Source organism: Neophocaena asiaeorientalis, unplaced genomic scaffold (assembly GCF_003031525.2).
Source record: "Neophocaena asiaeorientalis asiaeorientalis breed wild unplaced genomic scaffold, Neophocaena_asiaeorientalis_V1.1 scaffold479, whole genome shotgun sequence".
Taxonomy (NCBI): Eukaryota; Metazoa; Chordata; class Mammalia; order Artiodactyla; family Phocoenidae; genus Neophocaena; species Neophocaena asiaeorientalis.
Window position 1 is genome coordinate 4,293,313 of NW_020173774.1, and position 22,450 is coordinate 4,315,762.

The 22,450-nt window shown below is 57.0% G+C and overlaps 1 protein-coding gene across 18 annotated transcripts in view; it reads left to right on the forward strand.

Annotated features, from left to right (window-relative positions):
• The window catches only part of PHLDB1 (pleckstrin homology like domain family B member 1), a 45,810-nt gene extending 24,962 nt beyond the window's left edge, over window positions 1-20,848 (forward strand). For 14 of the 18 annotated variants that reach the window (XM_024751724.1, XM_024751727.1, XM_024751725.1 and 11 more), the window contains 13 exons: window positions 202-357; window positions 2,598-2,708; window positions 2,881-2,970; window positions 5,934-6,074; window positions 7,425-7,565; window positions 7,726-7,828; window positions 8,981-9,275; window positions 9,373-9,463; window positions 10,851-10,997; window positions 13,107-13,223; window positions 13,504-13,606; window positions 18,355-18,440; window positions 19,407-20,848. In XM_024751724.1, coding sequence (XP_024607492.1) covers window positions 202-357; window positions 2,598-2,708; window positions 2,881-2,970; window positions 5,934-6,074; window positions 7,425-7,565; window positions 7,726-7,828; window positions 8,981-9,275; window positions 9,373-9,463; window positions 10,851-10,997; window positions 13,107-13,223; window positions 13,504-13,606; window positions 18,355-18,440; window positions 19,407-19,547 — 1,722 coding nt within the window. In that variant the 3' untranslated portion in view covers window positions 19,548-20,848. The remainder of the gene's footprint in view (window positions 1-201; window positions 358-2,597; window positions 2,709-2,880; window positions 2,971-5,933; window positions 6,075-7,424; window positions 7,566-7,725; window positions 7,829-8,980; window positions 9,276-9,372; window positions 9,464-10,850; window positions 10,998-13,106; window positions 13,224-13,503; window positions 13,607-18,354; window positions 18,441-19,406) is intronic. The other 4 variants (XM_024751735.1, XM_024751730.1, XM_024751734.1 and 1 more) reach the window with 1 other exon arrangement.
• Window positions 20,849-22,450: the final 1,602 nt, after the last annotated feature.

The window sequence follows — 22,450 nt, forward strand, 5'->3', positions numbered from 1 at the left end:
GTTCTCCTTTCTGCTACTGCAGGCAGTGCTGCCCGGCAAAGGGGCAGAGCCGAGCGGAGGAAAGGGGGCGGGGTGGGGGCAGGTCCCTTCCTCCGTTTCCCCGGGTCCAGCCCCCAGAAGTCTCACCTCTGTGAACTGGCCTTCCAGGCGCAGAGTGGTATCGTGAGCACCACCCGATCCCCTTTGTCACTGTCGTTCAAGGAGGCAGAAGCCCTGGAGACTGAGACAAAGCTCTTTGAAGACTTGGAGTTCCAGCAGCTGGAGCGGGAGAGCCGCGTGGAGGAGGAGCGCGAGCTGGCTGGCCAAGGGCTGCTCCGGAGCAAGGCCGAGCTGCTCCGGAGCATCGCCAAGAGGAAGGTGCGCCCCCCCGGCCCCCATCCCTGCCGCGAGGCCCGCAGTGCCGGCTTGACTTCACCTTGCTGAGCCTCGGTTTCCTCATCTGTAAAACAAGAACAATAACAGGCTGTTGTGAGCGATAAAGGAGATGATGTGTGTGAAGACAGCATAGGACGTGATCATAGTAAGCACTCAGTGAACAATAACTATTGTTATTAAGCTCTGACTCCCCCCAGTCCTCCAGTGGAAAGTGGATTGGGCTCACATTCAGAGCTGGGCCCTGGCTGGGCAGGGAAGGGAGAAACGGAGATGGAGGAGGGGGCTGAAGAGGAGACTTGCTCCTGCCCTTGTAGAGCTCTCTGATGGAAGTGCTGGGACACATACAAAGACCAGAGATCTGGATATTAGAGCCTGCCAGGGGTACTAGAAAGGCATCACCTGGGTTCCAGCCTTGGCCCAGCCCTGGCTCAGCTGAGCCGTAAAACTAGGGGATTTGGTATCGCATCCTGGCTGGTTCTGGAGCTCCAGATGCTCTGATGTCTCCTCCTGGTCTCAGCCAGACCAGGACAGGGTATTGGGGCAGGGATGTAAAGTTGGGAGGAGGCTTGTGTTAAGCCAGGGTTAGGAGTGGGTGAGGAGAAGGGGGAGGAGCCAGGCGGCCCACACACCTGCTGCTGAGAGTTGAGTGTTCGTGCACACATGTGCATGCATGTGCACTTTGCCAGGCTGGAGTGAGATCGGGGAGGGGTGTCAAAAAGAGGGGCTAGATGGCTAGCCTGAGTTTGGCGGTAAGTGGGGAGCCACTGGACTTCCCCCTGAGTCCAGAGCCCTTGCTTCTCTCCCTGAGCTGCTCTGCCTTACAAATGCATCTGCCTATCAGTGAAATGGGCATAAAGGCATCTGCCTCGTAAGAGAGTTAAGTGAGGTAACACGTGCAAAGCCTTTAGCAGAGTTCTTGGGTCCTGACAGGTTCTCAGTAAATTGCAGATCTTGTTGTGAGGATTACCACCCGGTCTGCTTCAGTCTGCTTGGGCTGACCCCAGATTTAGTACAGCTCCCTTCTTCCCTCCCTTCTCTCCTATGTCTTGCTCTTAATGGTGATAGTTTAAGGCCTCCTCTTTCAGGAAGCCCTCCTTGGATAAACCCAGCCCATTTTCCCAAGCCCCTCTCCTTCTCTCTCACTTATTATCTTTTCATTTCCTTTTAGCACATGATTGTTGAGCCAGGCATTGCGCTAAGCCCTACTGGGGATATGGAGACAAAAAAGAAACTGGCCCGGCCCTTGGATCGGACAGCTTGGGCGGGGTGGTGGTGATGGAGACATATATTCACAAGTAACAGCAATACCAGGCAAATGGTGATATGGAATAATTTGAGCACAGAGCAAGGAGCAAAGGAATTGAGTGGTGATCAAGGAAGATGTTGGAGAGGAGATAGCATTGGGTCTGGTCTTGGAGAATAAATAAGCTCTTGATGGGTGGAGAAGACAGGGCAGCATTCCTGGCAAAGAGAACCGTATAAGAAAGGCCTGGGAGTGTACACCTGCACCGCTAACATTACAATAGGGCCGAGCTGAGTGCACGCCCGCCGAGGACTCAGGGTAGGAGGGAGGGTGGAAAGTGGAGGCCCAGTTCCAGGAGCCCTTGAGTGCCGGCTGAGGGATTTGTGCTTTATCCTGTGAGTAATGAGGAGTTGCTGAGAAGAGGACTGATGACCCTTACTCGTGGATTAAAAAAAAAATTATTCAAGTAATATACACTCTGAAAAGATTAGAAAATTCAAACAAGCAAGCAAACGAAAACAATCCTCAAAGTCCATTTTAGGAAGCTATCTGTGGCAGTGTAGGGATGGATCAGAAAGTTGAGAGAGTGGAAGCAGGAGGCTGGTGAAGAAGTCCAGGCTGGGAAACAGAGGGCCTGGGTTGGGGTGGTGGCAGTGGGGTGGAAGCACGGGGGCAGGTGGAGAACGTTGCAGCATCTCTGGGATTCCAGACACGTTGACTGGGGCGGGCGGGGAGAGAGATTTGGGAACTTGAGTTCTGGCTGGTGTGCCTGGTGGCATGGGGTCACTGGTCGTGGGAGGGGTGAGGGAGCCGACCACAGCAGCCTGCGTTTTCCTTGGGTGAGACGAGGCCGAACAGAAGGGCTAGTTGATTCCCTTCACCCAAGCCCAGGGTCTCTGGGCAGCAGAGACGGCCAAGCCTCACCTTGGGCTCAGCCCTGTCTCTCCAGGGTCTGACCCACTACCCCCATGTCCTCCAGGAGCGCCTGGCGGTCCTGGACAGCCAGGCTGGGCAGATCCGGTCCCAGGCTGTGCAAGAGTCAGAACGCCTAGCCCGGGATAAGAGTGCCTCCCTGCAGCTGCTGCAGAAGGTAGCCCCAGTCAGGGTGGGTGGGGGATGAGGGCTGGCGAGGGGCTGGGGGAGTGGGAGGTGAGTGCAGAAGGGCTGCAGTGGACACTGGCCAGCCAGGTGGGATCCCCCTTTACTTGGGGCCCCTCGCCCCACTCCCACTCCTTTCTGATTCTGCCGCTTTGGGCTTGCAGGAGAAGGAGAAACTGGCTATGTTGGAAAGAAGATACCACTCTCTCACAGGGGGCAGGGCTTTCCCGAAGACCACGTCGACCCTCAAAGAGGTAACATGGTTGGTTTGGGCCCCAGCCTCAGGCCCAAGGGGTCTCCTGGGAGGCTCTGGAGCAACACATGGGGCCTTCACCCCAACGGCTGAGGTTGAATATGGGGGCATTTTCCTGAACCGGAGTAATTTGAGTAGGGATGGCTCTGAGGTCTGGGATTGGATCCTCTATGGCTACCGGCTGCTTCTTTTCAGCTGCCTTTCTGGGCCCCAGGAGCCCACCGATCTTACCATTTCGGGTGACTGAATACATCTGGGGGATTCAGGAGGCATGGGTGGGGAGGATGGCAGCTCAGAGGTTTGGTAAGGGCTAGGGCTGGGTGGACTCAGCTCAAGGGGCAGCATAAGGATCTAGGGGTCCTGATCTTGGAGCTCCCTGGGCTTCTGTCTGCAACTAGGCTACAGGCTCAGAAGTGGGCATTGGGGCTCGTTCTTTCCTGAGTCTCTGCATGCCTGGTGTGTGAGGTCCAACCAGGACGTGCCAAGTTTCCTGCCTCATTGTGCAAACAGTTTGGGCCTGGGGGTGGGGTGGCTGGGCTGAGTGTGAGGGGTGAGGCCCCTCACACGTACCCTCTCTGTAGGCTGAACTGCTCATCTCTGAGTCCTCAGAGGTGGGGCTGGGGATGGCGGCTCTGGGTCCCTTCCCAGGGTCTTCTCAGGCTGGGGCCTCCTCTGGTCCCGTAACCCCACCTGCTTCCACTCAGCTCTGCCCCAAAGCACAAGAGGTAATCACAGCTAACTGCCTGCTCTGCTGTACTCACTGCCTGTCTGCCTGCTTGCTGAGCTGTGCTCAGCTCCTCCCAATGGCCCAGCTGAAGGGTGCGTGGCAGTAATCCTTTGTCTGGCCAGTTTGTTCCATAGGTGCCTGGGCAGTCCATGCAAAATCAGAGCATCAATTTGCATATAAATTTGCATATATTCTGCATGTCATCCATCCGTCCTCACAACACACTGGACCTGCTAGCTCATTTTCCTTTTCTGTGACCCCTGGAGGACGGTCCCCCTCTGGAGCTAGGTCAGGGTGGGCTCCCCTGGATAGGGCAGGCTTAGGATCCTGTACTTTGATTCTGCATGCATTTTGGATGCCTACCATGTCCCCAGCACCTAGATAAGCTCAGAATTCTAAGGATTTGCTCAGAGAATACAACAGTCCCTGTGTTCCCAACCCACAATCTGGTGTGTGAACATCTTGCCAAGTCCTAACCTTCGGGCAGTGGGCTGGTTTTTCTATCTGGGCTTTTAGCTACTCCCTGCTAAGGCTTCTTTCTCAGGGCCTGTGTTGCTCAGGCCCTAGTGGTGCCTCCAGTTCCTGTTCCTTCCAGCTCCTGCTCCAGCAGATGGGGTGTGAGGGGACCCATGGGAATGCTGTGACTGGCGCTCGGTGATACATGTGTGTGCCTCATTGGGGAGGCCCAAGGTGTTGGAGACAGAAAGGCTCTCTGGGAGGTGGGTCCTGGTCCCTGGTGGACTCTTGGAAGACCTTCCTCGGGCTCCTTCACCTGCCCCTAGCCCAGGGCAAACCCAGGAATGGGCTTTCAGGGTCTGCCCGTGGCAGGGCCCGGATGCCAAGGCAGCCTCAAGAGTGAAGGTTGAGAAGAGCCTTCAGACAGTCAGTTCTGCCGGCCCTTTTCTGCCCCCCACCCCACTTCCCAGCAGCCAGCTGAGGCCACAGTGGGCAGCCGAGCTCCCCACGTACCCCTGCTGTGGATTTTGTATTGAATGGAGTGATGGCCCTTTGGCATGGAGTGTGGATGTCAGGTACCTGGTTGAATCCTGTTAACCTGTTCTCTGCCCACCCTTCCCCCTCCCACCGGGCACCCTAGGAGTATGTGAGCCTGGCAGAGGTTCTCCAGCTGTGCTCCTGCTTGGACCCCTATGCTTCTGCCACCTCCCCCAGCGCGCTCGCCCAGCCCCTGCCTGACAGTGAGGTACCAGCCACCGAGTGAGCCCACCTATGCCCAAGGGCCTCCTCATGGATGCCCTCGATTGCCCCTCAGGCCTGGGTTGGGGGGGCAGCAGGGTCTGTCTTCAGCAGTGAGGGAGAAGGGCAGCTGGCGTCAGGGGGCTTGGGAGTGGTTCCCTCTCTTGCCTGGGGCTTCGGGATCTTCCTTCAGCTCCTGATGGCTCAAGGAGGGAAAGCCTTCTGCTCTAGCGTGAGGGCATCCTGCGGAGAGGACCCTGGCTTTCCCGGGCTCTACAAGCCTACTCTGCTCTGTGTGTCCTCCTCTTACCCTCCCCTTGCCCGTGGGCAGGGCCATCTCTTGGGTTCCCGTCCCATTAACCTCTTGTATTCCCTCCTGTGTCTGGCCTTCCCCCAAGTACCTGACGCTTGAGCAGCTAAAGGCCATGTGGGGCACCTCGCCTGTGCCCGCAGCACCTGCGCCAGGCCTGCCTCCCTGGGCCCCTGCCTCCCAGGACCTGGTTCCCACCACCTGCCTTCTTCCCGCGCTGCCCTCTTCCTCCTCCTTCGCTTCTATCCCGCCTTCAGCCCAGGTTGGTGGTCTGTGTGTTCCTGCCACCCGCAGCCCACTAGTGGCGTGGCTCTGTCTGTGTGTGCTTTGCCCGTGTGCAGTGGCATCTCAGCCCTCAGCCGGCCCCCGGGGGGGAGCGCTGCCTGCCGGGGGGGCGGTGCTCCGGCTGGCCGGCGTCGTGGTCGGCGCAGCACGTGTCTGTGGTCTGGGAGTTGTGCCCTGTTTCTCTTTGCCCTTAGCACGTTTGCGGCAACTGTTTTCTCACTGTGTTTTCTTCTCTTTACACTCTCCTTTCTCCCTTCCTTCATTCCTGTTTTCCCTTCCTGTCTGTTTCCCTGATAATGGTCTTCCTTTACCCTTCCTCCAACCTTCTCCTTTCTTTGCCCTTTTCTTCCTTTTTCCTCCCCTTTCCTTTCCTTTCCCCTCACTCCTTGACCTTTCCTCTCCATCCTTCCCCTCCTGTCCCCTGTCGTCCTCCCCGTGCCCCCTCCAGATGGAGAAGCTGCTGCTCCCCGCTGTAGACTTAGAGCAGTGGTACCAGGAGCTGATGGCCGGGCTGGGGACCGGCCCCGCTGCAGCCTCCCCTCGTTCCTCCCCCCCGCCTCTGCCCGCCAAAGCTTCCCGTCAGCTGCAGGTAACCCCTCCTTGCCGATCCATCAACCCCACAGTGCTGCCTTAGGTGGTGGGGGGTTAATCCAGCCGGGGCAACAGGGGCCTCTGGACCCTGAGAGGGGAGTGAGGGTCTCCTCTCGGGCAGCCATCCTGGCACTCCGGGTGTGGAGGGCCAGCCTCCTGAGTCCGAGGCTCGACGCGCTTGGCTGTCCAATGCAAGGAGGCTCGGGAGCGGCGGTGCCTCATGCTGTCCTCGGTGGCCCTCACCCCCAGAGCTTCTCACTCGGTCTTGTCCTGATGCACTCTTGAGCCTGTTGTCTCTGGAACTTGTGTGTCCTAGGAGAGTTGCCAGTATTTTGTTCTCCTGGTCTCCCCAGGGGTGACACTTGGAGGCAGGACAGAATGGGACAAAGGCTCTGAAGTGATAGCCCTGAGGACATGCCCAAGACTCCTCCTAGTTGCCATTGGGGGCATGGCCGTGCTCCAGCCTGTGGCAAGCTGCTGCCCTCGGGGTGGGGGAAGAGTATTCGGGCAGCCTTCTGCCCCAAGTGTTGCTCCACTGACCGGCTGGAGGGCCTGAACCCCCCTATCCCCCAACGCCCCATTCAAGATTCATTCTTTGAGTGAAGTCATTGCATCTCTAAGACGGTGATCTCAGCTCTAAAATTCCGTGTTTCCTTTGGGAGTAGTTTGTGTGACATTTCTATTTTGTGCCCAGCTGGTTTGAGATTTTTATATGTTTTGATTCATTTAATCACTACCACAGGCCTTTGAGGCAGATAACGATAACTCTCGTTTTACAGATCAAACACTGGGGCCCCCCGGAGAAGATAAGTAATCTCTCCGAGGTCACACAACTAGGAAGTAGCAGAGGCTACACTGAAGGCCAGGGTTCTTGACTCCAAAGACCATATTCACCAAACATTAGTGCTGTGAGGGAGCTTGGCGATTATTTAGTCTAGCCCTACCCCCTCCTTTTGCAGATAAGGAAGCCAAGGCCCAGAGTGGGGAGGTGCGTGGCCCAAGGTCACAGCCCCTTAGCAGCAGAGCTGGGACCAGAGGGAGCCCCGGCCTCCAGTCAGTCTCCTGTACAGCTCTGCCCATTGGTGTTAACTCCTCACATGGGTTGATTTACAAGGTCCTTTCTAAGATGCAGGGTTGGACCAGGGATTGGCCCAAGGAGGAGCAGCCTGGAAAGGAGGCTTGGCAGCTGCCAATAACATCTGTCCATTGGGCTGGCCCAGGAGGCTCAGTGCTGTTGTCAGCTAGAGCCAGAGGCCTCGGGTGCTGGGGCAGTACCTTGGGTCACAGCCAGCCTAGATGCCATGGGGATGGGGAGCTGGGGATACCAGACCGTGTCTCTTCCCTCCAGGTTTACCGCTCCAAGATGGATGGTGAGGCCACTAGCCCCTTGCCCCGGACCCGCAGCGGCCCCCTCCCCTCTTCCTCTGGCTCTTCCTCTTCCTCCTCCCAGCTCAGCGTGGCTACCTTGGGCCGTAGCCCCTCCCCAAAGGTCTGAGGACAGTGGGAGGGCTGTGTGCGTGGCAGGGTGGTGATGGTGGGGGATGGAGACAGCCACACTGGAGAGAGGTCACAGCCTTCCATGAGGGCCTTGAGGGTGGGGGGAGGTGCCTTGTGAGCCTTGGGTCCCAATGCTCCGTTTCCCTCCGCAGAGCACTCTACTCGCCCAGAATGGCACAAGCAGCCTTCCTCGCAGCCTGGCAGCCACTCTGCAGGACATTGAGACCAAGCGCCAGCTGGCCCTCCAGCAGAAGGGTGAGTGGCTGCAGCGCCAGCCCACCTGCTCTCCTGGGGGCCCTGGACATCTGCCACGTGCTCCCCACCCTACCTCATCCATGCCCACGCCTTTCCCAGGATGTTTTTCCTTTAATTGGGATCTAGGCAAGAGCAAAAAGGATTTGGATTAGATACCTAAAGAAGAGATTCCTGGCTATTTATCAAAAGACTAATGGCAGGGAAAAAAAATTCCTAGAGACCGCAGCAAATAAGGGAAATGCTTGTTGACCTGAGTAGAGATAGACGTTATCCTGTCTGGAGGCAGGGGGTTGGACTTGATGACCTCCACAAACGCTTCCCTAAGATATTGTCTCTAGGGACCCAGGAGTCCTGGTTGCTCGTGTGCGTTTTGTTTGTTTTGAAAGTCCAAGTCCTTGCCTTTCTCCCCTCTCATCCCCTCTGTGTCTACCCGGGGCCCCCCTACCAGTCGAGTCGCTTCCTGCCGAGCCCCTCCCAACTGACGACCCAGCAGGTAGAGCGTTGGTCATTGAGGGCATTGCTTTGGCCAGGCAGCCCCTGCCCGGGCATCCGCATGATGTATTCTGCCCAGGCCCCCACTGCCCGCAGGCAGACTCCCAGGCTGAGTTGGGTTGGGGTGTTGGGCTGGCCTCACCCCGCCAGCTGAGCTCTCTCCTGCCTCAGCTGTGCTCCGCCTCGTCTCCCCTTCCTCCTTTCCTGCCGCTGGCACTCCTGCTTCTGCATCGCCGCGGGGTCTGCATTGATGTGGGTGCTCATGGGGCTCCCAGCACCTCTTCCTTCACCCTTCCCCAGCAGCAGGGTGGGTGCATGTGCCCTGCCCACCTATTCAGGCCATGGTTGTGAGCTGGAGCCACCTGGCCGTCGTGCTGCCGGGGCCCCACCCGGGCAGGTTCGGTGCCGCGTGTGGGCTCAGGACACAGTGGGAGCGCTGAAGTCAGGCTGCATGGCTGTGGCCAGTTGTGCAGGTGACGAAGCGTTGCCAGGGCAGCCGGACCTGGAGCTGCGGGGGCTTCAGGGAAGCTGGTGGGGGGCAAGGGGGCTGCCCCGTGTTACCTTCTCCCCGCTCGCTTCCTCCCTCCGTCTGTGATGCGGCCGGCGTCCTCCCTGGGGAGGTGGGGTGCCCACCGTGACTCCTGCCTGTCGCTCCTGCAGGGCAGCAGGTGATTGAGGAGCAGCGGCGGCGGTTGGCTGAGCTGAAGCAGAAGGCGGCGGCCGAGGCGCAGTGCCAGTGGGACGCCCTGCACGGGGCCGCGCCCTTCCCGGCCGGGCCCTCGGGCTTCCCGCAGCTCCTGCATCACTCCATCCTGCACCACCTGCCTGCGTCCAGGGAGCGAGGGGAGGAGGGCGAGCACGCCTACGACACGCTGAGCCTGGAGAGCTCAGACAGCATGGAGACCAGCATCTCTACGGGGGGCAACTCGGCCTGCTCCCCCGACACCATGTCCAGGTACCCGCGCCCCGGCCGCCACCCGACGGCCCGCCGCCGTCCTGCCCACACCAGGGCCGCCGCCTCCACCGTGTGCCTCCTCCCCTTGCCTCCCCAGTGCCAGCGGCCTGGATGTGGGGAAGACGGAAGAAATGGAGAAGATGCTGAAAGAAGCCCATGCGGAGAAGAGCCGGCTCATGGAGTCGAGGGTGAGGCAGATCTGGGCCATGGGAGGCGGGAGGAGGTGCGGGGCCCCGGGGCTGCCCTCTGCCCGCCAAGGGCCTCCGCTCCTCCCCAGGCCCCTTCACCCACGTTATCCTCGCAGCAGTCCCTTGAGGAAGAGTGTTTTCAAAGCCTGTGTTCCTCAAGCGGGGGACGCGGAGGCTTGGCGAGATGACCAGTTTCACAGCTCTTAGGAAAAGGGGACGCAGCACCCAGTGTCCAACGGTGAATTTCCCGTATGGGAGCTTCCAGTCTTTGTGTGTTCACCTCTTTGGACGTTTGGCCACCACAGAAATTTTGATTCCTGTCTACCTGCGTGCCAGGTCACTCCTCTTGGGAATGGCTAGGACCTGGGGTTGAAGGATGGGGACAGAGAGAAGGCAGATGTCCAAGCCAGAGCAGAGGTGTTGGCTGCGGGGGCCTCACGTTGCCTACTGATGGGCCTGGGACACAGCAGAGGGGCCAGGGGTTCATCGTGGGCACAGCCAGGCTGAGGAAACTGTGCCTGGGGAGGAGGTGAAATAGAGAATCTGCAGAAGCTCATCTGTCTCTATCATCCGGGCATTCTGCATGTCTGGAGTTAAGAGTGGAACCCGGGGAGCAGGAGATCAACCAGAAAAGAAGGCCTCTTAGTCTTATTTACTTCAGAGGAGGGCAGATTTACAAACATCTCTTGACAAATGGAGAAAAAGGAGGTTCTGCTAAGTTTTGAGCTGGGAAGAAATGACAGATGGGAGTTAATATGAAGGTTGTTATCATTGATGAAGACATACAAAACATCACCCACATGCTGTGTATTTAATGATTTGTTTTAATGATTGAAAATCTTTTGATAATGGCTTTCATAAGTTCATTTTTTTCCCATAAAATCTGAAGTTCAACCATAAATGTTTCTCATTTGGAGTTTCAGAGGGCCTTCACTTATCGATTAGGTTGTTTAGACAATCCATGTCCTAGGAATTCAGATAAAATTATAAAAGCCCCATTTTTTTATTGAGTGCTTCCTTCCTGCCAGAGTTAGTGATGGGCATTTACTCACATGATCTCATTTAATTTTCGCTACAATCCCAGGAGTAGGCACTCTTGGCCCCATTTTACAGATGAGGCAACTGAGGCTTAGGGAGTTTGTCAGGGTCCAGAGCTCATAGTGGTGGTAGAGCCAGGATTTGAAGCCAGGTTGGTCTCACTTTAAGGCATTTACCCTTGTCAGCCAGGTCCTTAGAGAGGGTGGGCTTGGGGGATGATGGCCCCTCATGCCAGGCTGCCCTCTGAGGTGGGTGCCTCCTGTGGCTCTGCCCCGGCCTGAGGAGGGGTGGCAGGGACTTGGGAGGGAAGAGGGCAGTGGTGGGCACTGAGCCCTGGCTTTGGGGGCAGGAGCGGGAGATGGAGCTGAGGCGGCAGGCCCTGGAGGAGGAGCGGAGGCGGCGGGAGCAGGTGGAACGGAGGCTGCAGGGCGAGAGCGCCCGGAGGCATCAGCTCGTGGAGAAGGAGGTCAAGATGCGGGAGAAGCAGTTCTCGCAGGTGAGTGGGCGGTGGGCTTAAGGGTAGGGCTGACGAGGGGTCGGGATATCCCAGGGTACTACCCCTGCTGGGCTGTAGAGCCTGTTCTCTCCAGAAAGGATTGCACAAGCAGAATTCTACCTGGGACTTGTTTGGCCCCAAGGAACAGGGACCCGCTCTGTGTCTGTGTCTGTCTCTGTGTGTGTGTGTGTGCGCGTGTGTTGCGTGTGTGTGCGTGTGCGTGTGTGTGTCTGTTGATTGGGTTGTGGGGATGCGGCAGGCCACCTTTTAGAGAAGAGGGTCTGGACAGGCCTTCCAGTGATGGGAGCTGAGTCAGAATCAGGGTGGCTACCCTTGGCCTCTCGCAGGGGCCTCACCTCTGCCTCGTGAGTCTGCACTGCACCTCCTTCCCGGTCCCTGATGCCCTCCTGCTTCTGGTGCTTTGTGGCTGTCCTAGCCTCACTCCACCAGACCTTTTGGCTCTCGGCCCCACCACCAGCAACTGGCCTCACTCTGACTTTCGGTTTACATCTCCAAAAGAGAATGTACTAGTTTCTCCTTGGGACAAGAATCCATCCTTACACAAAAGCCAATCCTGGGCTTTTTCCTTATACAGGAGACTTGAGCAGAGCAGTTGAAGGGAGAGGGAGAAATTAGGTTGGGCAGGGAAATCGACTCGTGTGTCTGGTCCCAGACCCTGGGCCCCTGGGAGAACATGTGAGATTCAGACAGGTTGTCCCTTCCTCTGGGGGTTTCCATAGGCCTCCCCAGCGTGGAAGTCCTACCCAGCAGTGACTGGCGATCATAGCTCCATGATTTCCTAATGTTGCTGCAACATGAATTCTAAGGGGTAGGTTGGCTCGGGAATTTAGAAATAATTAAGAAACTCTGTGTGTGAGTTTTATCTCTGTGCTTGGAATCTTTTGCTAAATGCCTAGTTCCCCTTTCCTGTCTCTGTCAGTGGTCTCTTTGGGACTCTCTTCTCTAGCCCCCTGCGCTGGGGCTCAGGAATGGCTGCAGGGGCCACCAGCTTTGAGGAGGTGGATGGCGTCAGCTCATCTTTGGGGCACCTCTGGGAACTTGAGCATTTTGTTTCTTCTTTTTTTTTTAATAAATTTATTTTTATTTATTTATTTTTGGCTGCATTGGGTCTTCATTGCCGTGTGCGGGCTTTCTCTAGTTGTGGCGAGCGGGGGTTGCTCAGCAGTTGTGGCTCAGGGGCTTAGCTGCTCCGCAGCATGTGGGATCCTCCCGGGCCAGGGCTGGAACCCGTGTCCCCCGCATTGGCAGGCAGATTCCTAACCACTGCGCCACCAGGGAAGTCCCTGTTTCTTCTTTAAATAATTTGTAATGTTTCCTTTTCATGTCATTCTAACATTCTTCGTCGAAATAAAGAGGAGAAAAAAATTCCAGTTGACTGAGAATTCTAGTTAAGTATCAGAAATTTTGAGGTGGAACAGACCTTAGAGATTCTCTAGTTCAAAGCCCTTGTTTACATATAAGGAGACGGAGGCCCAGAGAGGGACTGTGACCCAAACAAGGCCCCACAGGAAGTTAGAGACCAGACTTCTTTTTTTTTTTTGCGGTCCGCGGGCCTCTCACTGCTGTGGCCTCTCCCATTGTGGAGCACAGGCTCCGGATGCGCAGGCTCAGCGGCCACGGCTCATGGGCCCAGCCGCTCCGCGGCATGTGGGATCTTCCCGGGCCGGGGCACGAACCCGTGTCCCCTGCATAGGCAGGCGGACTCTCAACCACTGCGCCACCGGGGAAGCCCCCAAGACCAGGCTTCTTATTGGGCTTTTCTTCCAAGAGCATGTTCACGTCTCGTCCTTTGCTTTGTTCCATTCAGCCCAGGAGGGAGAGGAGGGGCAGAGACAGGACAAGGACAGCTGTGTCTGGGAAACTGAGGCGTAGAGCCGTTCAGCAGTTTGCCCAGACCTGGGTGGAGTCAGCACAGGCATGCCAGGTCCCTGCTTTGGCCAAAGCCCCGTGAAACCAGAGTGACAGCCAGGAGGGTGGGGAGGGAGTGACGGCAGGCTTTTGGGGGTTCGGGACTGAAGCCAAGGGGCCCGGGCAAGGGAATGACAGGGGAAGAGAGGGGCCCCTACTGATCCTACCCTCTGCTCCCAGGCACGACCCCTGACCCGCTACCTGCCGATCCGGAAGGAGGACTTTGACCTGAAGACCCACATTGAGTCCTCAGGCCACGGTGTGGATACCTGCCTGCATGTCGTGCTCAGCAGCAAGGTACAGGCCTGCGTGGCCCCGGGACACGGGGTGGGTGGGGGTTGTCGTGGCGGGGACCCCGTGTTCAGAGGCACCTCCTGGGTCCTCGGAAGAGTGGCCCTAGTTCCTGCCCTAACACCAGCGGTCTCTGTCCCAGGACCAGGTGTGCTGGCCTGAAGAGATGTTGGGGACAGCCCCCCGACAAATACAGGCACAGGCGATGGCACTGACATTGCTGCTCAGGGAATAAAGGTTTAGGGGCTGCACATTTGGGTCTTTCCTCACCCCTGCCTTCCACCAGGTCTGCCGTGGCTACTTGGTCAAGATGGGTGGCAAGATTAAATCATGGAAGAAGCGCTGGTTTGTCTTCGATCGACTCAAGCGCACCCTTTCCTATTATGTGGGTGAGTTCCCCCAAGACTGCCCCAGAGCCAGGACCCCTGGGCTCTGTCACCCAGGACAGCGGGTCTTCTGGAAGCTTCCAAGTGGGGTCCAGGGGCTTGGGCTGGGTCTTGTCCTCCCCTCTCTGAAAATGTACAGAGTATACCTGGTTCACCTCCATTGATTTGTTCACGCATTATTACTGAGCATCTAATAAGTTACAGGCACTATTCTAGGCTCTGGTGATAAGCAAGGTGGCCACAGCTCTCTCTCCCTTGGAGCTTTTTGTCAGGGAGGCAGATAGTGAGCAAAGAAGGATGGGAGTGCTGTAGGGGACCCCAGAGGCTGTGGGCGCATGGAGTCCTGTGGATTCCCCCTCGGGCAAGTTCCTGCAAAGGCACCAGTACAAGCAGCCGAGCAGTGCCCGGACGCTCAGGGCAGCCCTGAGGACAGCCCCCTGGCCCATCCTGCTCCCTCCGCCCTCTGCACCCAGCCTCCAGCTTAGTTTCCCTCCCTGCAGTTCCCTCTGGACAGCTCCCACGTGGAGCGTGGGATGCTGTATCATATCCTGGTCAGGACAGGCTAGGCTGCGCTGCGGAAGCGAACTGTCCTAAGATCCCAGTGGCTCAAAACCCGCGTTTCCCTACTTACTCCTGGTACGTGTCCATGTACGTCGTGGGTTGGCGGGGGCTCTGCTCTGTGTCAGCGTTCTCTTTGCTTCAGAGCATGCCTTTCTAGAACGTTGCTGGCTGCAGCGGCAGAGGGTAAAGAAAAGCCTGATTGGGTTGGCACTGGCGTTAAATGCCCCAGCTGGGGTCTGTCCCCAAGTCACGAGTGGGTCTGTTCAGCCAGTCACCCGGCCCCACCCAACCACAAAGCCGGGAGGAGCGGTCCTGCTGGGAGCCTGGAAGGAGAGGGCCGGAGGGTTTGGTGCTGGAGTCGCTCAGGCCTGGAGCACCCTGCTTCCCCCCTGACCTGGTCCCCAACCAAGTGCCATCCCTTCCAAGAAGCCCTCCCTGGCCACCTGGGCCCTGGGTACGGGGAGGCAGAGACACGCGTGTCCCCATGTTTCCACCTAGGCTGGGAAGGGACTTTGTCAGGATTGAGAGGAACAGGCCCGGGAGGACAACTCCATCTTAGGCACATTGAGGTTGAAGTGCCCCTGGGGCATCTAGGGTTACGAGAAAGGTCAGGGTTAGAGACAGAGTGAAAGTTGAAGCTGTTGGAATGATAATAATAACGATAATACTAATGATAGCAGATCATACTTACTGAACACTTGTATGAGCCAGATGCCATGCTAAGCACTCTACGTGCCTCATCTCATTTAATCTTCACAGTGATCTTGTGAGGGAAGCACTGTTTTTACACTCATTTTACAGATGAGGAAAATCAGGCACAGAGAGGTTAAGTAACTTGCCCAAGGTCTCTCAGCTGCTAAGAGGCAGAGCTAAGACTGATCTTGGGCAATTAGACTTTAGAGCAGAGAAGAGGGAGAAACAGAGCTGCACTCTGGGGCAGGTCCACCCTTGTGAGGAAGGAGGCACCAGCAAAGCGAAAGGGGCAGGAGGCAGGAAGCCACATGCCAGGTGCTGTGCTGGTGCTTGGCGCATGCGACGTTCCTTAATGTCTGTGAAACAAAAGGAGACCCAATCAGACAGGGAAAGGGGAGGGCAGGGCGGAAATGGAGAAGAAAGCCAGCGAAGGGAGCAGACATGTGCAGGCAGGGGGTGTCACCAGCGATGATGGAGGCTGCAGAAAGGCCAAGAGTAATGTGGACCCAAAGGTCATTTGATTCAGGGGTTGGATCTTGACGAGAGAATGGTTTCCACCACGTACCGGGGTGGGAGCCAGATTGCACGCGATCCATCAAGGGTAGGTGGGAGGTAAGGAAGCAGAGGCAGGAATGTGGCACTATTTCCAGTAAAGGAAGAGATGGGAGAGAACAGAGGCTGGAGAGAAGGCCAGGCCCAGGGGCCAGGATGGGGCTGGGTCCCTGTTACGAGGAGGAAGTGCCGGGTGGAGGCGGGCCTGTGGCTGGATCAGGGCCCTGGGTGTGCCTGGCCTGCTCCTCGAAGCTGACATCCTCCCTGCCCTTGTCTGGACCCTCCTCCCACCTACTCCATGAGACCCCTCCATTCTACAGGGTCCGGATCAGAAGCCACCTCTGGTGAAGCCTTTCCTGGTCCCGCCTCACTGGGAGCGGTTCCTGCCCTCCGCTGTTAACTCCTGTGTTATACAGGGTCCCTCTGCCGTGTGGTACCAGCCCTGGGGCGTAATGATGTCATGACAGATGCCGCGTGTATTGTGCCAGACACTGCCGAACAGTCGGAGTGTGTTCTCTCACTTAACCCTCGTGACTGCCAGTGACCTGTAGGCGTTCTCTTGGAGTCCTAACCATGCCCAGGTCACACAGCTGATAAGCGGCTGTGTGTCTGCTTTCCTTTCCCCCGAATTGTGGGCTCCTAAGAGAAGGGTCTCTGACTTCTTTGGATCCCAGTGCCTCGGGCTCATTTTTTCAACATTGATTGAGCACCTGCCGTGTGCTAGGACATAGCAGTCAGTGTTGGAGAGCTAGACCTACGAACAGATAAAAGGAGGGTTCAGATTCAGCACCGTGAGATTTGTACAGAGGACCATCTGTGCTGTAGGGGCACGGGAGAGCACAACCGTGCACGCCAGTGGTGACAACTGCAATGGGTCTTGAAGATGACATAGGAGTTTGCCAAGGGAGTGGGCTGGAGACCATTCCAGTGTCGGCAGAGCGTACTGTTAGGGGACCGTGAGAAGCTCAGTCTGGCCGGAGAGAACTTGCGGTTGGTGCAGGGGAGGGATGTGAGGCAAGGCCAGAGGGGCGCGTTGGCACCGGCCTGTCAGGGACCTCTGCCCAGCCAAGGAGGCAGCAACGTCCGGTGAGGCAGCAGGATTCGATTTGCTTCCGGAAGCTCCCCCCTCGGCATCAGGGCCAGTGAGTTGAGGGGCAGGGGGCGGGGCAGGGGCACATTAGGAGGCTGTAGCAATGATCTGGGATTGATACCTGGGCCTGAAACAACACTGGGGGTGGGGGAAGGTGGCAGCCATCGCAGTCTGAGTTTAGCGATCTTGTGGCCTTTCCTTTGTGACTTGGGCTCAGTGCCCAGGACGTCAGTTGAGGTGCCTGCTCGGCGTCTGCCCCAAGACGGGATGGCCCGGGCCCTGTGCTTTCTCCTGCCAGCGCCCTGTCCCTGCCACCCGAGCAGTCATCTGCTCTGCGGGTTTGCCCACCTCCTTCCTGCCACCCCTGCCTCCAGATGCTATATGCTTCCTTCCATTTTTTACTGTTGGAGTTAAATAGATAAATGCATTCATATAGTTCAAAACTCAAGACACATAAAAAGGTTTAAATTGAGCATTACGCCCCCTCTCACTACAGGTAACCACCTTTAAATCTCTTGTGTATCCTTCTGGAGTATCTTTAGGGGAATATAAACAAATGCAAACATGTATTCTTACCCCTTTTCTTACACAAAAGGTAGCACCCAATACATTCCTTGTTTTCCTGCTAATGTATCTTAGAGATCTTTCTATCTCAAATATATCTATATCTAGATATTGATATCTGGGAATATTTTATAGATTTCTTTTTTTTTTAATTAATTATTTTTGGCTGCGTTGGGTCTTCGTTGCTGCACGCGGCTCTAGTTGCATCGAGCGGAGGCTACTCTTTCTTGCGGTGCGCGGGCTTCTCTTGTTGCGGAGCACGGGCTGTAGGCGTGTGGGCTTCAGTAGTTGTGGCGCGCAGGCTCAGTAGTTGTGGCGCATGGGCTTAGTTGCTCCGCGGCATGTGGGATCTTCCTGGACCAGAGACCAGGGCTCGAACCCGTGTGGCACACGGGCCCTAGAGGATACTTTGTCTTTTCTTAAATTTTTTTACTTTTATTTATTTTTTGGCTGCGTTGGGTCTTTGTTGCTGTGAGTGGGCTTTCTCTTGTGGTGAGCAGGGACTACTCTTCGTTGCGGTGTGCGGGCTTCTTATTGTGGTGGCTTGTCTCGTTGCAAAGCACGGGCTCCAGCTGCATGGGTTTCAGTAGTTGCAGCACGTGGGCTCAGTAGTTGTGGCACACGGGCCCTAGAGTGCAGGCTCAGTAGTTGTGGCTCACGGGCTTAGTTGCTTCGTGGCATGTGGGATCTTCCTGGACCACTGTGCCACCAGGGAAGTCCTTAGATTTATTTCTGAATCTGTATCTATATCAGATATTTCTCTGTCATTCTGTTAAACAGCTGGATGTATTCCATCATGTAGCACACTCTAATTTGCTTAGCCATCTCCACTTGATGGATACCTGGCTTGTTTCTAATCTTTCATGACTATAGGTACTGCTGTGGTGAAGCTTGTAAATTTGTTATTTTGTACATGTGTAAGATAAATTTTCGTGAAGTGTAGAAATTGGCTTGAGGGGCAAACACCTTTCTAACTTTGGTCGACGCAGCCAAACCATTCCTAAGGGTTTACCAGTTCAGATCACCTGTCAGATTTATTACACCGCCTGTTTCTCCACAGACTTACCAAAAGTGTGCTGTGTATTTGGGGTGTATTTTTGCCGTTCTGATAGGTTAGAAGTGATGTCTCGGTGGAGTTCTAATTTGCATTCTCCATAATTCTGAGTGAGGCTGAACACTGACCATGTCTTCCGGGCTCCCTGCTGGGCTCTGTTTTGGAGTCCTGGGAATCACTCCATTTCCCACGTGAGGACGCTCCACGTCCACGAGCCTGGCCCTTATTCCTTTGCAGACAAGCATGAGACGAAGCTGAAAGGGGTCATCTATTTCCAGGCCATCGAGGAGGTGTACTATGACCACCTGCGCAGTGCAGCCAAGGTGAGGGGTGGAGGGACAGCCCTGGGGAAGGGGTGGGCCCAGCAGGGCTCTGTGAGCAAAGGCCTCCCGCCTGCCCTCTTCAGAGGCTCGGACCCATCTCTTGTTCTCTTTCTAAACTTTCTCTTCCTCTCTCCCTCTCCCTTCCCCAGAAGAGGTTTCTCAGCTTCACTATGGTGTCTGAGGTACCCCTCCCCATATGCCTGTAACCAGAACTACTGCATATTAATGCCTCCTGTACCCTTCTCACCCCTGACCCTTGACTCTCCCCTAAGTACCCCCCCCTTCCCCCAGGCCTGAGGGGGGGAGCCAGGTGGGTTGCAGAGAGCAGGAAGCCCCTGTGGGCGTGAGTACGCTTGCTTGCCTCCCAATCCTGAGATGACGGTAGGATGTGTCCCTCCGTGGGGGTGGCCAGTGCAGAAGGGATGGCTACAAGGGGGGTAGGGGGCCCTCAGAGACTAGATCTGGTCAAGAGGATTGGTAAACAGGAGACGTTTGAGGCTGGGACCATCTGCCTTCATGCAGGTCAGCCTCCCTCCCGCCAAGCCTCAGATGCCCACTCTATCCCTGATCTTCTGCCCTTCTGGGGTCCTGGGGCCCAGCATCCCGCTTGTAGCTTTTTCCGTCTGTTCCTCTTTTGCTGAGGAGAGACTCTGGTCCTCACTGGAACAGCCCTTTGAGACTGAGTCTTTCCCTTTTGTGCCTGCGGGTACCAAGGAGCAGGGCCCCCGCCTGGCAGCGTCTGTCCCTGCCAGGGTCCAAGGACTGCCCAGCTGAGAGGAGGGGACTGTCTCAGCTTGGGGCCCACCTGGTGGTGGGGATTGGGCTCTGGGCCTATTTAGGACTCAGCCTCGAGCTCCAGGGCGTCCTGGAGCCAGAGAGAGGAAGGGCAGACGGCGAGGCAGATGCAAGATGCTCCTGGCCTTTGGGGGTGGGCCCTGGCTTAGACCTTCCTCTCTCCCTCGGCAGAGCCCAAACCCGGCCCTCACCTTCTGTGTGAAGACCCACGACCGGCTGTACTACATGGTGGCCCCATCCGCAGAGGCCATGCGCATCTGGATGGATGTCATCGTCACCGGGGCGGAGGGCTACACCCAGTTCATGAACTGACCGAATGGGCCTCGTGGACCCTCAGGCCGGCCCAGGACCCAGGCCCAACTGCCTGCTGCTCCACTCGCCCCTGGAGACAGTCACGCCCTGGGCCTCAGGCCTCACACAAGTGCTCCCAGAGGCCCTGGAGGGCGGAGCATGACTGGGGTTTTGTACAAGAAGTGACTTTGTAATGTTCTGTAAGGAGCTCGTCCTGTGAGTTTCTGAGCTCCAGCCCCCTAAAGAACCAGCCAGGAGATAAAAGTTGGGGAGGGGGCTTTGCTGCCTCCTGGGAGCCCAGAACTTGCAATAACCCTTCAGGGTCCTGCCCCAGGCCCAGCCAGGCTGAGGAGCTGCCACAGAGGGGCCCCTCCGCTCTGACCTGGCACCTGTGCTCCCCAGCCTGTGTTCTCTTTTGTAAAGGACTAATTATGGTACCAGAAGCTGCCAAAGATCCCCTCTTGCCTCAGCCCCCTTTGCAGGGGCCTTGCGGGCTGAGCAGAGCCACATTCAGAGTGGGGTAACAGCTCAGGCGGTGTACTTCTCAAACCCCGCTCTACCCCATTGTTGTCCTGCGTTTATATTTTTTATTACTTTGCTGAAGGGCCAGAGACCGGAAGTGTCATCCTTGAGGTCCCAGCTCTATCACCTTTTTACAGACCCATCACCATGGTCGCCACAGTGATGGCTTCATCGCCATGGTTACATACTAATTGCCGTGGCTCCGTGGCTCAGCCCACTGCTTCAGCGGTGGGCCCGTCTGAGGGTATGTGCCATCATCTCTCCAGCCCAGGCCCTTGGGCATCTCCTGCTGGGGGGAAGGGACTGAACACCTTCTCCCTGCCCCCTGCCTGCGTCTCCAGGCCCTGATACACAGCCTGCTGGCTCCCCTGTCCAGCCCTCCCCCTTCCACTCGTGCCTTGCCTAGAGCCAGAAGGGGTGAAGCTGGGAACTGTAGACCAGAGGAGGAGCCATTGGATGGGAGAAGAAGCTAGAAGGCTGTCTTTGGGGTTCTGTTATAGGGCTGAGTTTCTGACAGAGGGTTGTTCAGATTCTCCCTGATGGAAGTCCTGAGCAGGAGAGGAAGCAGCAGAGGGGGGTGCCCTGAGGTCTGGTTGCCCTCCCTGCAGCCTCAGAAGGGGGATGAAATGGAGAGCAGAGGACCAGGCCTCCAGCTGTCTGTGCTCAGCCCTTTCCGCCTTAACACTAAGCCCACCTTCCTGTCCCCCTTCCCAGCCCTGGGCCATGGTTGCTGTGTCCAGGCTGGATGTTTTTCAGTATTTGTAAGCATCTCAGCAGAACAATAAAGCATTTGGACTATGTCTTTGGGAGGCCTGGTGGTGGGGGACATGGGGTTGGGATACGTGGGTTAGGAAAGCTAGGTCTCCCCACAATGCAGCATTTCCACCTTATTAGATGTTCCAGGGACCCAGGGCCCAACCGTGACCTCCAGGTCCCTACCCTGCCTCCACTCCACTATGACCAAGGACCGGCCTGGGGGTGGGGGGTGGGCTCTCCAGGGATAAAGGATCAAGAGGCAGGAGAACGCAGGGACTCATGTGGAGGTTTAATTGGCAGGAGCTGGAGCCAGATGAGGGAGTGAAGGCCCGTCCCTGAGGCAGGAGGCTAAGCAGAAGGGCAGCTGCAAGGCAGTGGGGCTCCAGGAAAGCTGTGTGGGTCCCCGAGCTCAGCCGGTCACCATAGCGGTCCAGGAGCATCAGGACCACACCACTGGTCCAGCCAAACCCTCCTGGAGAGAGGTAAGGTCAGTGGGGCAAGATCTCTGGGGAAGGCCCGCAAGTCCTTTTATGGGGTATATGGGTCCCCACCTAGAGGCTCTGGCCCTGCATAGCCCCAGGGGTACCAGGGAGCACCAGTCAGGCCCTTCCCTGGGACCCACCTCCATGGAAAAAACAGGTCCGGAGAGGGGAGGTCATGGTCAGTTGCAGGGACGGCAGAGCCCCGAAGTTCCCTGGAGGCTGTGGCCCACTCACCTGAACCTCATACTCCCCTCCACCACCTGGTTGTCCACCCTTGATGACATCATACTGGGGACAAGAGGACGGGCTATAAGGTCAGGCCATACCCCAGCCCCGCAACGCCAGGCCTCTAGGGAAGCCAGAAATGGGAGCCCCTTAGGGAGAAGCTGCTCTGGCCCTCAGCTCTGACCCCTGCGGTGCCCAAGAATGGCCACCAGGTGCCGCCACTGTCCCCAGCTGTGTGGGCTTGGGCTTTGCACAGCCTGAAGATTCCTCCATCTCACCGTGGGGAGGAGGACCTCGAGGGACCGGGCTCAGGGGCAGCTCACCTTCTCATACGTGGCTGACTTTTTGGAGTAGATGTCACAGTTGGTTCGGATGCAATTCTGGGCCAGCTGGAAAGCTACTTCCTGGGGTCTGGCGGAAAGAGACTTGGCCAGACCCCACCCCAGGTAGGACCCTGAATCTCCAGAGCCCCCATCCCAGGGGGAGCAGAGGCCTGAGCCTTATTCTCCTCAAGGAGGGAAAGAGGCCCCGGGTGCTAAGACCTCCCTCCTGGAGCCGGGGGCCAACCTGCTCCCATCCAGGCCTGAGTGTGGAGAGAGGAGGGCCGATTCCCCTGACAGGTGGAGGTAGGTGTAAGTGTTTGCTGAGTGAGAGGCGGAGAGAGCAGAGGAGCCAGAGAAGGGCCTCTGCCTCGTTTGTTCACACCTCCCCAGAACCAGGCAGGCGGACCCTCTACCTCCGTGGGCTGAGGCCCTGGGAGAGGCCCCATCCCTGCCTCCTCACCTCTGATGAGCACGTCCTGCAGGGGGCCCAGGCATTGGAGAAGTCCCACTGCTGGCCTGTCTTCTGGTAGGTGAGGATCTGGCTGTGTCCTAGAAGGTTCCAGACGTTACCATGAGTGTAGGTGGGGGCTGGACAGGGAGCCAAGAGGCTGGGCCC